The sequence below is a fragment of the Chaetodon trifascialis genome, chromosome 6 (assembly GCF_039877785.1).
Source record: "Chaetodon trifascialis isolate fChaTrf1 chromosome 6, fChaTrf1.hap1, whole genome shotgun sequence".
Lineage (NCBI taxonomy): Eukaryota > Metazoa > Chordata > Actinopteri > Chaetodontiformes > Chaetodontidae > Chaetodon > Chaetodon trifascialis.
The window spans coordinates 1119066-1134154 of record NC_092061.1 but is presented as its reverse complement, the minus strand read 5'-3'; the positions used below and the strand labels follow the sequence as shown (position 1 = coordinate 1134154).

General features: G+C 49.8%; 1 protein-coding gene across 2 annotated transcripts; it reads right to left on the bottom strand.

Moving 5' to 3' along the window:
* Positions 1-234: 234 nt before the first annotated feature.
* LOC139332455 (phosphatidylinositol 3-kinase regulatory subunit alpha-like) lies at positions 235-14765 on the bottom strand. Of its 2 annotated transcripts, XM_070964421.1 has the most exons (17): positions 14568-14765; positions 12272-12738; positions 10987-11116; positions 9253-9345; positions 9047-9118; positions 8687-8803; positions 8372-8570; positions 7808-7890; positions 4927-5032; positions 4673-4771; positions 3934-4114; positions 3702-3827; positions 3075-3217; positions 2779-2955; positions 2620-2694; positions 2350-2520; positions 235-2266 (listed from the first exon to the last, which is right to left on the bottom strand). In XM_070964421.1, exons 2-17 carry the CDS (start codon positions 12461-12463, stop codon positions 2077-2079), a joined length of 2154 nt encoding a protein of 717 aa, XP_070820522.1. In that variant the 5' UTR covers positions 12464-12738; positions 14568-14765; the 3' UTR covers positions 235-2076. The 2 variants fall into 2 exon arrangements, with proteins under 2 accessions (XP_070820522.1, XP_070820523.1); XM_070964422.1 differs by lacking the exons at positions 7808-7890; positions 8372-8570; positions 8687-8803; ... (3 more) ...; positions 12272-12738; positions 14568-14765 and adding an exon at positions 6081-6626.
* Between the last annotated feature and the right edge of the window lie 324 nt (positions 14766-15089).

Below are 15089 nucleotides of genomic sequence, written 5' to 3'. Positions count from 1 at the left end.
GAAACGTTGGAAATTACACACGAACTTCACTCCAGTTAGAAGAAGCTCAGTGTTCGTCCGTGTGAAGACCAAACAAATACACACACACACACACACACACACACACACACACACACACACACACACACACACACACACACACACACACACACACACACACACACACACACACACACACACACACACACACACACACACACACACACACACACACACAGCATAAAAACGCCTGCAGACATTGAGACCGACTGTTTTATTGATCAGTTTTCTAACATTTATCCGTTCGTGACTCTTAATCTTACAGATGTTTGTTCGCTCTCTTTAGTGGAATCAGGAAAAAAGAGTTTGGAACATTTTCAACAAGTATTGATGATTTCCAAACCGATCAAAACGTGGAAAAGTTCAGCGTTGAGTTCAGGAAGTTACCGTGATGACCGAGGACATGCTCGGACGCCTCGGAGGCCTTCAGGTCCTGAACCTGGTTCCTCGAGTCTTAATGCACAAAAGGGAGAAGAGTCCAGAAAGACGAACGTCTGCGCAGATTTGAGTCCACGTGTCCTGGAAATCCTTCGAGGGATCCACAGAGATCCAGTTTTCATCCAACGCGAGCAGAGAGAGTCATCGTCCTCTGCAGAACCAAACGACATGAACCTGAAGGAACCTGAAGACCGGGACCTTCTGAACACGCTGACGGGGTTTTGGTGGGGGGGGGGGGGGGGGGGGGGTGTCGAGTCTTTGGATCCTGATCCTGATTTTTCTCCTGATGTGAAAATGTGGGTCAGTGGATTCGCCCTCATTTTAAACCTCGTTCAGTCGCTCACAGTGTTCTTGAGATTGTCCGCCATTTTGCCTTTGACATCGACATCATCATCATCATCATCATCATCATCATCATCATCATCAGTTCATAGTTGCAGAGTCTGGTCCAGTTGTGGTTCTGGTCCACTGAAGTGGGCTGGATCAGCAGTTCATGGTTCCAAGAGGAGTCCGTCATCTTAAACCAGCTTTGACCTTTGACCTGAGATGAAGGTCACGTTCGACAGCTCAGAGCCTCGTTTCTCCACAGACAGGAAACACGTCGGCCGTCGAACTCAGACGGTTGTGATCACGTGGGTTTCTTAACGAGTGTGAAGGGCTCGTCTCGTCAGGCGTGCTGATGGTGGATTGACCTGATTGGCCATCTCTCCGCTCAGGTGTTTGATCTCTGAGTCCTGTTTTCTTCTGAAAGCGGTTCATGCAGTATGAACTCGCCATCACCTCAAACCGCTGACGGTCACGTGACCACGAGCTCCAGCGCTGGCGGCTTCTCTGATGAGACGGAAATCAAATCACGCTCCAGATTTGACCTGCAGCGTTCACTCCAGTCCTGAAGTCTTTTTAATCTGCTTCTCACAGGAAGTTAAATCTCAACGTGAAGACTTTCACAGTAAAAGACTGGTTTTTAATTTTTACCTTTTGAACAGGATGTAACAAAGCGCTCTCTTCATCACCATCTTCATCTTCACTGAGCTGGAATGTTTTTGATCCTCCACAGCATCGAGACTGTTTGATGTCTTTAAAACTGACGTCTGACCGTCATGTTCATGACCAAAAGTTAGCGCGCAGAGCTTTGAACGTTAGCTTTGAACGTTAGCTCTGAACGTTAGCTCTGAACGTTAGCTTTGAACATTAGCTTTGAACGTTAGCTCTGAACGTTAGCTCTGAACGTTAGCTTTGAACGTTAGCTCTGAACGTTAGCTTTGAACGTTAGCTCTGAACGTTAGCTCTGAACGTTAACTCTGAACGTTAGCTTTGAGCGTTAGCTCTAAATGTTAGCTCTGAACGTTAGCTCTGAACATTAGCTTTGAGCGTTAGCTCTAAATGTTAGCTCTGAACATTAGCTCTGAGCATTTGCTTTGAGCATTAGCTCTGAACGCGTCATGTGGTCAGATTCTGGTCTGTAAGAGAGACTAGAGCTGGATGTCTCCTGTGTTTGTTGAGAGGACCGACCGGTTCGTGTTCTGGGGGGGTCGAGTGCGTAAACGAGGTCAGCTGCTGGTCTAGGATGACAGTATGAAGGAGGAGGAAGCCGGCGGGTCACCGTCTCTGCTGGCTGTAGACGGGGAAGGCCAGCGTGACGTTGAGCGAGTCGTTGTGTTGGACGAGCGACGTGTGCTGGTAGTGAAGCACCAGCTCCTTCAGAGAGCCGTACAGGTTGTAGGGCTCGGCGAAACCGAAGCCGGTGCTCGTCTTGTTGATGACACAGTGCTTCACCTCGCCGTCCACACTGAGAGAGAGACAGAGACAGCGTCGGTTAAACCCAGCGCACAAACAGAATCAAGCATCAGAGAGTCAAACGGCGAGTCTTACACCACGGAGCAGGCGTAGCAGCCCGCCTTGCTGCTGTCGCGGACCAGGAAGGTCCCGTCTCGCTTCCCGCGGAGCAGAGACTCCGCCTGATTCCGGTTTATGTTCCCCAGACGCCACAGACGCTCATCATGGTGAGGAAGGTCCTCCTCATCCTCCACCATGCTGTACTCACTGAGGGGGGGCACAGAGGACAGGTTAGCAGGCGATCAGTCAGACACAGGGTCATGCTTGCTGCCACCACCAGGGGGCGGCGGAGGGTTTCAGACTTACTCCTCTGTGGTCTCGTTCTTCAGGCCGAGCCACTCGTTCAGTTTCCTCTGACGGACCCCCTTCTGAGTCAACCACCTGCACAAACACAGAGAGGACAGCGGTGAGGACGACGAGCCGACCGGCACGGACCACCGGCTGCCACACGGCTGCGGGTCTTACATGAGGTACTGGTCCCTGGTCTTGCGGAGCTGGATCAGGTCTGGTTTGATGCTGTTCATCTTCTTGTCGATCTCTCTGTAGTCGGCCGCCTGTTTCTTCAGGTCGACCTCCAGGTGCCGCTTGCTGTCCACGATCTCGCTGATCCGAGACTTCAGCTTGTCGTAGTTCTCCATGATCCTGTGAAGAGAGGGAGGCGGGTCACGACCTCATGCTGCTGACCAATCACAGCATTAGTGAGGACTTCCTGATGTTTCTCCTTGAACCAAACAGAGAACTTAAACGTGGCGACAGCCCACCTCTGGATCTCCTTGTCGTTGCCCTCTCGGCGAAACTTCTCGATGTACTCCTTGCTGAAGCGCTCCTGCGTCTGACACTGCTCCTCGAAGATCTTGATGGTCTCGTTGAACGCCTCGATGGCCGTCCTCTTCATCTGGATCTCCTGAGGGACGAAGAGGAGGAGAGGAGCGGAGGGAGAGGAGGGTGAGGGAAGAGACAGGTGAGCAAAGAAAGAAACGGGTCAGAAGAAGAAAATCTGTTTATTTTCTGTCTTCGCTGATGACTTCTTCCTCTTCATCGCTCAGGTCAGCTCAGCCACTGAAGGAGGCTCCACCTTGTGTTGATTCTCTGTTACTACAACCATCTTAAGGACCAGCAGTCTCCACCTGTGGAGCACTGCAGAATACTGTGGTGTACTGTGGTGTACTGCAGAGTACTGTGGTGTACTGTGGTGTACTGCAGAGTACTGTGGTGTACTGTGGTGTACTGCAGAATACTGCAGAGTGCTGTGGAGTACTGCAGAGTACTGTGGTGCACTGCAAAGTATTGCAGAGTACTGCGGAGTACTGTGGTGTACTGCAAAGTATTGCAAAGTACTGCGGAGTACTGTGGTGTACTGCAAAGTATTGCAGAGTACTGCAGAGTACCTGTGAGGTCCTGGTGTACTCCTCGTACAGCCTGTCGTACTCTCGGTTCTTCTCCTGGTACTGCAGGTGATACTCGTGCAGCTTCTTGCCCACAGCTTCGATATTGTCCTCCTTCACCACCTGATCCTGAAAGCAAAGACGCGACCAATCAGATGACTCGACAGCTGATAAACCAACGTGGCGGACGAGTTCTGGTCCGAGAGGCCGGCGGACCCTCGGACCGTCTACAGACCTGCTGGTGTTTGGAGACCGGGTACAGCAGCTTGACGTCCAGCTTGGGGTTGTACTGGGCCAGCGAGTCGTGGCGGTAATGGTTGATCAGCTCCACCACCGAGCTGAAGGTCAAAGGGTCGGAGAAGCCGTACTTCCCCTCCCGATGGAAGATCTTTATCAGCTTGTTGTTGCCTCCTTTCCTGAAGGTCAAATGTCGATCGTCCATTAAAAAAAACAAACAAACAAACAAACAAACGGTCTGACGGTTTCAAAGTACCACAGAGCAGCAGCAGATCACTGCACTGAAGTACCAGCTGTACTGCAAGAGTGATGACATGAGCTGGTGGTATTTTACTGCTGTGTGACTGATGAAGACTCTGGTTTACACACAGTAACTAATGATGAAGAACTTCACAGTGAAGAAGCACTCCATAACTGAGTACAAGTACCACAAAACAATGTAAAGATACAAGATGTACAGTCAGTAAAATGTATCAAAAGTCAAAAGCACTTGAGGAGTAAAATGTACTTTGATCTTCTGTGAAAAACTACATCAGTAGAGTACTTGAGTACTGCTGAGTATTTGCTGAAGTCAAATATAAAAAGAAAAGTCAGATTTTATTACTCCTGATTTCCTGATTCAGAAACCTATGACGAAGGTTCAGATGTGACCTCACAGCGTCCGAGCCGGGGACAAAGACACAGCTGTGGGACGTGCAGGTGTCCTGTTGTCCACCTTCAGGCGGTGGACGTCTTACCTCAGGGTCAGAGTGTAGTCTCCGTGCATCTTGGTGGAGGCGTCTCGAACCAGAAACGTCCCGTCAGCCGTGTCTCTCAGCTTCTCGTTCACCTCCTCTCTACACACACACACACACACACGCACACACACACACACACGCACACGCACACACACAGTAAACATCAGCTCAGCCCAACAGCTTCTGTGAGTGAGTGAGAGTGTGTGTGTGTGTGTGTGTGTGTGTGTGTGTGTGTGTGTGTGCACGCACGTCACCTGGAAATGTCTCCCCAGTACCACTCAGCATCCTGCAGTGAAATACTGTTGTTAAAACTACTGGGAGGTGCTGGAGTGGACGACTTGACTGGTTTAGGAGGCAACGCTGTGAGACAGAGACACAGAGACAGAGAGAGGGACAGAGAGAGACAAAGAGACAGACAGACAGACAGACAGACAGACAGACAGACAGAGAGAGGGACAGAGAAAGACAGAGTGAGGAGAGAGACAGAGACAGATAGACAGAAAGAGGGACAGAGGAAATTTCAGTCATAAAAATGTCTTCTCTTCATCGGCGTCACCTTCAGCTGATTCATCCATTCATTCATTCATTCTCAACAGTCGTCCTGTTTGAAGATCAGTTACTGATGTCAGGCAGGATCAGAGTTCATCTCAGACCACCATCACAGGTGTATCCACCTCAATGGATCAGCTGATCATCAGAGAGACGTCAGGTGTTTGTTAGGATCAGTCTGTCCACCAGAGGGCGCTCATGAGCCCATTTTGACAGGTAATGATGAAGCTTCAGGTCCAGTGAGGACACACCTGTCCAGCAGCTCCAGCTGCAGCGTCACCTTTACACCTTTTTCTCTGATAATCATGTCGATCAATACTGATAGATAGTCTCCCACAGTCAAAGCTCAGATCTCCACCTGATACCTGTCACTGCTAATGCTCCCTCAGGTGATACACACCTCCACCAGCGCCTCATTAACAGACACTGAACAGGTGTAACCGTGTGTGTGTGTGTGTGTGTGTGTGTGTGTGTGTGTGTGTGTGTGTGTGTGTGTGTGTGTGTGTGTGTGTGTGTGTGTGTGTGTGTGTGAGGTGGTGAACAAACCAAAGACAAAGACGAGGGACTCGACAGGAAGTCAGCGAAGGACGAGCGTCGCTCTGACAGACGTCAGTCGATGCTCAGGTCTGCATGGCGTGCGGCTGAGATATGGGAGGTGTGAGCGCCGCCTCCTCTGCGACCGACTTTTACCCATAATGCCTTTCTTTGAGGAGCAGCCTAACTGATCAGGTAGAATATTGAACACACGACGCGGTTTAAAGTCTGATCAGAGCTCGTCAAAGACGACCTGCAGACCTCCTACGACGAGTCAACCCGCCGCCAGGTGTCGGCCCCTCCAATCAGCTCCAGGTTCTCTTACCTGGACTCTGCATGCTGATGTAGCAGAGGATCTTGTCTCGTCCTCTCGGCGGCTCAGCCTCGGCCCCGCCCCCCTCCTCTCGCTCCATGGTGGCCTCTAAACCTTCACCCTCCTCCACGACGCTCGAGAGGTGAAACCGAACGCGGATCCTTTGTTTCTGGATCTCATGGTGTTCTGCCTACAGCCAAGCGTCCCCGTCCCCGTCCCGCCTGGGAAGGACTGACGTCATCTGGAGGAAGCGGTCCGAGCTACATCCTCCTTCCTGAGCGAGATCTCTCCGCCTTGTCTCTCTGACTGAAGATGCACTCGACTGCACTGATACGCTTGCTGCTGTCTCTGCACCTGCAGGCAGATCCTCTACGTGTCCACCTTTGCTGAGACTCGTCCACAGAGACACCAAGAGCCCTGAAAAACGTCTCCTCTCTGCACTGATCTGAAATCTGCGGCCGTCTGAACATTTAAAACGACGCAACTTTCTCTCCATCCGTGTCCCTCTCTGAGAGGCAGCCTCAGTTCAAAGCTCAGGAGAGCAGCTTGGAGATGTGTGACATCACCACTGCCCCCAGCCAATCCTGCGATTGCAGTGATATCACCGAGGCAACACCCCCCTCCCCTCCTCTGCTGCATCCTTCGCTGTGTGGACGGATGATGTCATGGTTTCAGCCTCCGCTCAGCCTGATCGACTGACTGATGGACACACTGACTCTCAGCTGCTCGTCCTCAGTCGGAGCGACTCGTCCAGAGAAGACATGTTTGTGATCAGCTGTCACTCACTGAGGATGCAACATGTCGAGCAGGCTCAGAGTTAGCAGCCAAGCTAACAGCTCTGAGAGGCTCAGACACACCAGGGCTCTGAGCTTAGTGCTAACACTGCTAACATGCTAACATTCACCATGTTATCAGTCTTGGTTTAGCCTGTTAGCATGCTAACATCAGCTGATCAGCAGTAAACACAAAGTCCAGCTGAGGCTGTTAAACCTGGATGTCTTAAAGTCTCCGTCAGTCAGCTGTGGACACATTTTCAGGTGTCACCATGTCGTCTTCTCACAACTCTAACATATCGGATGAATTCCAGTCGGTTTCACAACATTTATGAGTAAACTTTGTCCTTTTGTTGGTCTTTTGTGCTGCGACAGACTCCTGTGAGAAACCCCAAAGACACCGAGCTGAAACGATCGCTGAAGAGCTGAGGGACAAACCAGAAGCAGCTCATCCTCAGACCAGAGAAACCAAACATGTGACCATCAGCGACACTGGACACAGCGTCAGCTTCTCCAGCACCATCAGTGCCGTGATAACAACACCTGCTACACACCTGATGAGGGACAGAAACGTCTCCAATCCATCAGCGATCATCTCAAGCAACACCTGAGTCAAACAAAGACAAAGTCTCAAAGTGGGACAGTCTGGATCTGAATCAGGAAACACACCTGACCAGATGTTTTAAGATACCGACGGTCTCTCCATAACATGTCCTGTGAGGACACAAAGACAGTGACGTCCAGCTCTAATCAAACCTTCAGTCCGTCCATGAACTCGTGTGGACAGACGACGTGACAAACATCTGATGTTTAACTCGTCAGGATGAGGAACAGCTGCGACTCGTGACCATGACGCTGCTTCACCGCCGTTAGAGGAAGTGACAACCGAGCATGTCAGCTGAGCCGGCAAAGGCTGAGCTCCTCCTGCAGACGCACGCACGCACGCACGCACACACACACACACACCTGGTGCAGCCTGGTTCATGTTGAGCTCGCTGGTGATCAGAACCTCCAGGACCTGGACCAGAGGATCCAGACTGGACTCAGACCTGAACAGCAACAGAGACTCAGTCAGACTCAAAGCAAACATTTGATTCATGAAGCGAGTTCAGACAAAAACACACTTTTACCCTTTAAAAGAGGAATTATTTCAGTGAACTGTCACTTTTCATGTCTGAGTGGATTCACTTCATAACCTGTTCGTCCACAATAATCAATCAGATTTGAATCAGATGCAGGTCTGGGTCAGGGTTGTGGTCTGGGTCAGGGTTGTGGTCTGGGTCGGGGCTGTGGTCTGGGTCGGGGCTGTGGTCTGGGTCGGGGCTGTGGTCTGGGTCGGGGCTGTGGTCTGGGTCAGGGCTGTGGTCTGGGTCAGGGCTGTGGTCTGGGTCAGGGCTGTGGTCTGGGTCGGGGCTGTGGTCTGGGTCAGGGTTGTGGTCTGGGTCAGGGCTGTGGTCTGGGTCGGGGCTGTGGCCTGGGTCGGGGCTGTGGTCTGGGACCTCGTGGTGAGGGTAAAGGTTAGTCACTGACCCTGCAGAGTGTCTGAACAGCAGCGGGCTGAAGCTCTCCGCCAGGTTTCGGGGGCTCAGCTGGTTTCTGGAGCCGTGCAGACAGAGCCGGGCCAGGTGCCGGACCACGCTGAGCAGGGTCAGGCCGTACTGGGCCGGGCAGGCCGGTGAGCTGGCCACGCCCCGCAGCACCTGGGCGCAGTCCTCCAGGTCCCGGACCTCTGCAGAAGGACAGCGGAGGACAGAACTGTTAACAAACATTGAACTCACTTCAGAGACTGGGTCAGGGTCTGGACAGGGTCTGGACAGGGTCAGGACAGGGTCTGCTCTAATCTACCTTGCACTGCGTGAATCATGTCACCCTGCAGGGAGGAGGGCAGGACAGGACCGGGCAGATCCTGCAGGAACCGGATCACCCCATCACACAGGGACGGCACGTCCAGCTGCTCCAGGTCTGAAAACAAACACACCTCAGGTTAGGGGACGGGGATCTGGGCTCAGTCCACCTGGTCAGACCTGGACCCACTGCAGTTTGAGATGGGGGGGGGGGGTCCCCAGTTCAGTTAGACCAGGATCTCTGCTGCGTGTCCGTCTCTGGACGACCTGAAAGACGTCGCTGTGCATCTGTTTCACTGCATTCGACCTTCTGCCTCTTACAAACATGTCTGAAACAGCAGAAGAAGAAGAAGACCCTCACCGGCGTCAGCCAGCTGCCGGGTGTCCAGACCTCCTCCACTCAGACTGCGATACACAGCGGGACTGTCCAGACCTGCAGGAAGACCACAGACAAGCAGTCAGACAGGAAGAGCTGAGGACGATCTGCAGGACCGAGTCCTCCATGTTTAACTCCATTTCATTTTACTGCTCCTTTCTCTCATCTCTGGTTAAACGTGTGTTTGGTACCTTTGGTCTCGATGGCCTCCATCAGTTTGCTGAGGAGGGGGGGGGCTGTGTCTGGGGGTCCAAACTGGTCTGGGAGGTCTGGCAGCGCGAAGCCTGAAGACAAACACAAGAAACACGAAGCGTTTTGATTCTGAGCAGGTGAGGAACCGTCAAACAGACGAACAACGGCGTTAGAAAAAATCTGATTCTCTGACAAAAACTCAAAGCTTCCAGCAGAAAAGACAACTACGACTCCCAGGGTGCATTTCACTGACAAACATCCAATCACAGAGCTTCACACACTGTTCAACGACAAGTTCAGACAAAACGATGGTTATTGTGCTTCATGCAACCAAACCGACAGAGCTGAGTGTAAACGAGCCGTGTCAGGTGACAGGAAGTGAGGAGAACAGGAAACCTCGATGTGCTTCGACAAGTCTGAGCCGCTCAGCCTCTCGAGCTTCACACGGACGCCACTGATTGGTCGTTAAAACAGCAAATGAGTTTACAACTCACCGAAGGTCTCAGAGTACAGGATGTCCTCTCAGACACAGTAACTGAAAACTGAAATACTAAAAGTACTGAGTACTCGAGTCAGAGTATTTAGTTACTTTCTCCTCTGGCTGCTGAAGCGTTAACTCATTCATCAGTCTCTCAGTGAACGCATGAACACACTCTCAGATGAGCTCACACTCATCGGCCTCCAGCGAACGCAGCGCCGAACACATTGGAGATGAAGACGACATCACACTCATCACAGAGGTCTGCTGTCAGCAGGTGAAACTAAAGCTGCTGCTCGAACGGTTCAGGTTTGTTCCAACCGACAAACAGACGAGACGCCAACGACTTTTAATGTGAAAGAGCTGAGAGCTGCAGGAAGACAACAAACAAACAACAACAACAACAACCAGATCACTGCAGCAAACGAGCTGACACACATACACACACACACACATATATATATACACACACACACACACACACACTTCCTGTGTTCACTGGTAAGGCCGCAGAACAGACCTGAGATCTGCTGAGTCAGCAACCACAACCCTGACGAAACACCAGATCTGTGTGTGTGTGTGTGTGTGTGTGTGTGTGTGTGTGTGTGTGTGTGTGTGTGTGAGTGTGTGTGAGTGTGTGTGAGTGTGTGTGTGTTCCTGTCCATAAAGCAGCTTGTGAGGAAGCAGCTGAAGGAAACTCCAGTCTGTGAGTCATGAACAGTTTCAGTCTCTGCAGAGTTAAATGAGACTTTCACACATCGACGGGATTTATGATAAAAACACTAATAATAAGAAAAAGAACAATATAATAATAATAAAAACACTCAGAGAGGCTGAACGGGTCATTAAACCTACAAACACAAGAGAAAGTGGAGAAATGACATGCGGAGGTCAGACAGGTAACAGGTAACAGGTGGAGGTGCTGCCACAGTGTGATGAGCTCATTATGCCTCCACCTCTGTGTGAGGGTGGAGGCTTCCTGTTAGCCAGGCTCACCTGGCTGTTAAGGGCATCCACAGGTTGATCAGGTATGTACGTATAAACTAACAAACTGGAGCTCAAACGGAGTCGTGTGGTTGTCCAGGATGAAAGACGATGACCTCCCACTGAGGGACAGGCCTCAGAGTGGACAGGTAACGTTCAGGTGTCTGCGGTCAGGTGAACGTCAGGCTCGTTCAGTCATCACGGAGGCACACAGGTGCTCTTCACGGACCAGGAACTACTGAACGCTGATCGTCCGTCCACTCGTACTCACCCTCTGACTCGGAGTCCGTCCTCGCCGACGCTGCAGAGGGCGGCCTGTGTGGGCGGGGCTTCGGCGTGGGCGGGGACATCCTCTTTCTGCCAATGAACTCCACGTACGTCCCCGGGAAGTCGCCCTTCTCCTGTCGGCCAGAGACGAGTGAGAGGAGATGTTTGGATAAAGTGACTCATCAGATTAGAAAATAAAACTTTCACGTTGTGGTTTTAATAATTCACGGCTCTGATAAACTGCTGCCGCCTCCTTCTGACGTCTCTTTAAGGTTAAACATCAGCACATCTGGATTACAGATGAATGTTTCATGAGAAGGAAACGTGCTGAAGATGATGTGGAAATAACTTCATTGACCGTGTTCAATGAACGCTGATTCTCTGTCTCTCAGTTATTGGACGCTGTGTCCCTCCATGCTAAAAGTGCTAGCCTAGCGCTTAAACAGCAGGTTTAAGTGGATAAACAGACACAGTCAGCACTGGGTCTGTTTGACGCTCTCAGAAACTGAACGTTCTCCTCACAATGACAGACACCTGCTGCATCACATTTAAATGGAGGAGGCGAGGGGGAGGCGAGGAGGAGGCGCTCTTCGCTGGTTGCCTGATGAAGATGCTATTCAGCTGCAGAATGTTTCATGTGCACGAAGAGGAAAACGTGCCGTCTGAGGAGCATCAGAGTGAGCACAAAGTGAGCGAGGAGGACAAAGAGGAGGTGAAGCAACTCCTCAACACTGCAGCTTGACCTGTGTGTCACATGACCAGATCAATCGTCCAATCGTCGGGTTCCAACCTGCAGTCAGCTGGTCTGAGGAGGACTGGACGAGGATTTTATGTGTCGTAATAAACTGTACAAAGACCTATAAACTGAATTTAGAGGCAGAAGAAAAAGGTGTCATCTTCCAGCCACCTGCAGCTCCACTTCCTGTTCACCTGTACTGCTCAGAGTGACGCTGCCTTTGTCTCCATTTAGTCAACGCTGAGGACGACGCTGTCCTCATTTCTGAACTAACTTTAGTGGAATTTGACTGGACATGAAAAGGCTCCATGTTTCTGCTCCTCCTGAGCTCCTCGAGGTCGCTTAGCTCAGCGTTCAGTGAGTTTAACATCTGCAGCTTAAAACAGAACCTGAGTGAAAACAGGATGACTGAGGAACACACAGCGTCTGCTCAGCTTAACGGGGACTAACTGAGCTGAGCCGAGCCGAGCCGAGCCGAGCCGAGCCGAGCCGAGCCGGGCCAGGCCAGGCCAGCCCAGGCCAGGCCGAGGTGGGCGGAGCGAGAGGCTGGTACCTGTGTGGTCTCGTTGAAGCCCGGCAGCCAGCCGATGTCTGACGGCCGTTCTTCGGCTCCGCTGCCGCAGCCGAGCGCCAGCAGCGCCCCTTTGCTGACCAGCAGCATGTCCCCCACGTGCAGGTCGATGTCCTCGTCTCGCTCCTTCTTGTAGTCATACAGCGCTCGGTACTGAAAGCCCTCGGAGCTCATTCTGACCTGATTATGGCTTCACAATAACTAAGAAACAGCTCTGAGCGAAGAGTAGAAAAATAAGGTTTTCTCTTATCCTGAGTGGATGAAAGGTGGAGAATGCAGACTGGGTAAATTGGGCGTTTCCGGCGTTCTGTGCGTCTCCCCCGTCTCCATGTCTGCTAACGTCCTGTCATCCCTCCAGTCCGAGCCGCAGCCGCTCGATCAAAGCGTCCTCGCCGTTCATGAACAGGAGTCTCAGCGGAGTTAGCGGCCACATCTGGGGAGGTGACGACCTGCGAGGACAGAGGAGGGAAAAGGTTAGCAGTGAGCGCGAGGAAACAGCAGCCGGTGACGAACACGGACCATCAGTTAATCGATCAGTTAATCGATCTGTGCATTAGGAACTCCTCTGATGAGTCGCTGAAGTCTTCTCTGACTCCGGCGTCTCCGGTCCTGATTTTCTGCTCTTCAGGATGGACAAAACGCTTGAAGAGGACGCGCTGCTGCACGTGAGTGGAGCTATGTGACGGAGACACGCGGACGCCGGCGTGGACGTTTAGATTGAAAACATGGAGGCAGAGACCTGACGCCTCCATCTGAGAGTCATGTAAAATCTCCTTTTCTTCAGGGTTTGTGGTCAGAAGCCGCTGAGCTGAGGAGGAAACCAGCTGATCCTCCTCAATCTGCTGCTCACGCTTACAAACATCAAAGCTGGAAATGATCAGGATGTTCAGCACTTCTGCCCTTTCTTCCAGTTTCACATTTTATTTCAGGGATGGAAAATGAATCGAAATATTATCTCCAGACACGACCTCAGCCAAAATCCCACCAGCAGCAGCGTTTTCAGAGCGTTTCAGTGAAAATTAAAATTAAAAAAATCCACTAAAATCAAGACTCAATCAGAAACTGTCCAAATAATCACAGCAGGATTTTATTTTTTTGTTTTGCATTTTCTTTTCTTTCACAGGTTTTTTTGTTTGTTTGACTGTTTGTTTTTTGGTCATTTCACTGGTTAGCTTGTGTGCGATCGCTGCTTCATCTTCATCATCTTCATCTGAGAACTTTCAAACTGGTTTTCACTTAACCATAAAAACTAACAACTGTGACGCTTTAAGGGGATGAAAAATGTAAATGAAATATGAAACTAAAGCTGAGAGGATCAACAGCAAGCTCAGCATTTAAACGTTGTCAGTGTTTTCTCTATAGTTTGCAGGATTTCTCACTTTGCATGGTGGTTTGTGAGGTTTAGAAAAGTGTGATGGACCATTTTTAAACGTTCCTGATATTTTACAAAACACTAAAAACGATGATCTGACACCAGCAGACGAAAATACACTGAATTATTAAATACTGTTTTTCTGTGTATGCCCTAATTATCCCAATCAAATTTACATTGAACTAAAAACTCCCTTTTCTAACCTCAAAATATTGAACGTTTAACGTGCACATTAATAATCATTATGAGGAGGATAAATAACTAAATAAATAAGCAATTTCTTTTTATTTATTTATTTTTTTACAGTAAACTGGTCTTTAACCATCAATCAAATTTACACTGAACTAAAAATTCGCTTTTCTAACCTCAAAATAATGAACGTTTAATCGTTTTAGGGCTAACGTTAGCAATTAGCAATCAGAGGATATTTAGCAATAGGAGGATAAATAAATAAATAAAAAGTCATTTTTACAGTAAACTGGTTTTTAACCATCAGTTCCTGTCTGAGTGACTTGTAATGTGAAGGAATTTCAGATGAATTAAAGAGAAAACCGATAGAAAAGTACACATCATGCAGCATTATTTTAGCTCTTATATGTTTTACACACGTTAAAAGCTCAGATGGAGTTTTAAAGGTTTGCGTTCAGTCAACGGACAGAAGGAGGAAACGGATCAGACTGAAATTCAGGTACTTTCCGACGTCCGGCGTTAAACAGAGTTCATATTCCTCTTATCTGCTCTCCCACAGTTTACTGTCACGATAAATGCTCACAAAATGCTGTAAAAGTCTCTTCGAGGCTCAGACATGAAACTCAGACACTGAATGCCTCCAGGAAACGGGAAACGACAATGCATGCCAGCGCTAGCTTAGCCTGCTAGCTTGTGTCAGTCGCTTCAACGCCTCACCTTTCGATTTTTCACCGATTAAATCCTCCTGCGGGGCGAACAGCGGACATCTTCGTGGAGCAGCGAGCAGACACGACGTCCTGGTGCTCTCCGAAGTGAAATATTCCGCTTTTTCACCAATTTTTTTTAAGATGGAGACACTCGTGGTTCAGCCGTCTGAATTTTTACAGTTATACTGCCGTCAAATTCGCAAGAAGTAAAAGCATTTCCGGCGCGGACCGTCAAAGTAAAGCAGGTTTTATAGTATTGTAATGCCAAACACTTTAAATAAAAGGTTACTTTCATGGTAAGTCGTTGATCAGTTGATATAAGTATATAGTCTATACTATGTGTGTCTTCATAAGTCCGCTTTAATAATCATTGTACTAGACAAATGCGCTGTATAACACATGACGCGAGTGGAATTGACCGGACCAGTTCCGGATAGCTTTCAAAATAAAATACTTCTGGCGAACATGTTGCAAAATTAATGCGCGCACCAGCGACTCGAAATTTTACTTTTTAAAGAGAAACGTTCAAAAA